General features: G+C 55.9%; 1 protein-coding gene across 1 annotated transcript in view; it reads right to left on the reverse strand.

The window, feature by feature from the left end:
• Window positions 1-673, reverse strand: part of LOC102026979 (cytochrome b5 type B) — a 31,276-nt gene extending 30,603 nt beyond the window's left edge. The window contains exon 1 of the mRNA XM_005403554.2: window positions 433-673. Within this exon, the coding sequence (XP_005403611.1) occupies window positions 433-594 (162 nt within the window). The 5' untranslated portion in view covers window positions 595-673. The remainder of the gene's footprint in view (window positions 1-432) is intronic.
• Window positions 674-1,175: the final 502 nt, after the last annotated feature.

Consider the following 1,175-nt stretch of genomic DNA (forward strand, 5'->3'; position numbering starts at 1 on the left):
AAAATACTCTGAACTTTTCAAGAAGGTATCATTTCTTCTCCCCAAACGGCATGACTTCAGAAAGCATACTGGCAGGAACATAGGGAAGGAGCACTTCTGACCCGGGTTCTAACGGATCTGGGCCGTTAACTGTGACTTCGAGAGTCCTCGGCCTCTCTGGGCCTCAGTTTCCCTTTCTGTAAAATGGAGATAACGCTTACAGCTGAACCAAGCGCACAAGCGCCTGACACATCAGTAAGACATTACACAAGGGAAGGGAGTTTCGTGCCGGCTGGAAACGCACGCAGACCCAGGCCCTTCCCCTCAGTTTCTGAGGCCGCGGTCCAGCCAGTCTTGCCGCCCTCAGCCAGGGCGCACCTCCGTCCCGGGCCCCTCGGCCGCCCTTGACCCGCACGCCTGCAGCGCCGGGGCCCCCCACCCCCAGGGCCCCACCTCGTTAAGAAAGCTGGTGACATCGTAGACTCGCCCGTGGATCACCAGCCACAGTTCCTTCAAGGAGTTGTGCTTCGCCACCTCCTCCAACCGATAGTAGGTGACGGAGGTCTCGCCGCCCTGCCCTTTCTCGCCGCTGCTGCCACCCTCCACGGTCGCCATTGAGCCCAAGACACCTCCTCCCCGCCGCTACCTGGCTTTCTACCGCTAAACTTCCTACAAGCAGAGTCTACCCTCGGCCCTCCTCGGCTTCCGTAACCGGGTCAACCTGGTTCGAGATCCAACTAACCAATCAGAGTCGTCCATCCCCTCCAATCTTGCCAATCAGATACTGTGATTTTGGACCGGCGCCTAGTGGGGCCGAGTTGCTAGGTACCGCCTCAGCAGAGGTTCCGTTTCACTCTTTCCGCGCATGTGCTTGCCGAGTCCTCAGAGAAAGGACCAAGGCTTCAGTGTTACCCCTAGTCCCGCTTCCTTTACCTCCGCGTGAAGCTATTTTCCCCCACACGACCTGTATCCAACTCCAGATTTACATCTTTACTGTCTCCAGCCTTTGATAGGGGGAATCCGCCTCCCTAAGGTTCAGTTTTTTTCACCAGTAAAATGGACGTGATAACTAACAGAGGGGGCTGGCAAATTAAGTGAGACAGTTTCTTTAAAACTTTTAATAGCCGGGCATGGTAGTGCACTTCTGTAATCCCAGCACTCGGGAGGCTGAGGCAGGAGGATCATTGCGAGTTCGA

This window comes from Chinchilla lanigera, unplaced genomic scaffold (genome assembly GCF_000276665.1).
Source record: "Chinchilla lanigera isolate Chin_1 unplaced genomic scaffold, ChiLan1.0 scaffold00083, whole genome shotgun sequence".
Lineage (NCBI taxonomy): Eukaryota > Metazoa > Chordata > Mammalia > Rodentia > Chinchillidae > Chinchilla > Chinchilla lanigera.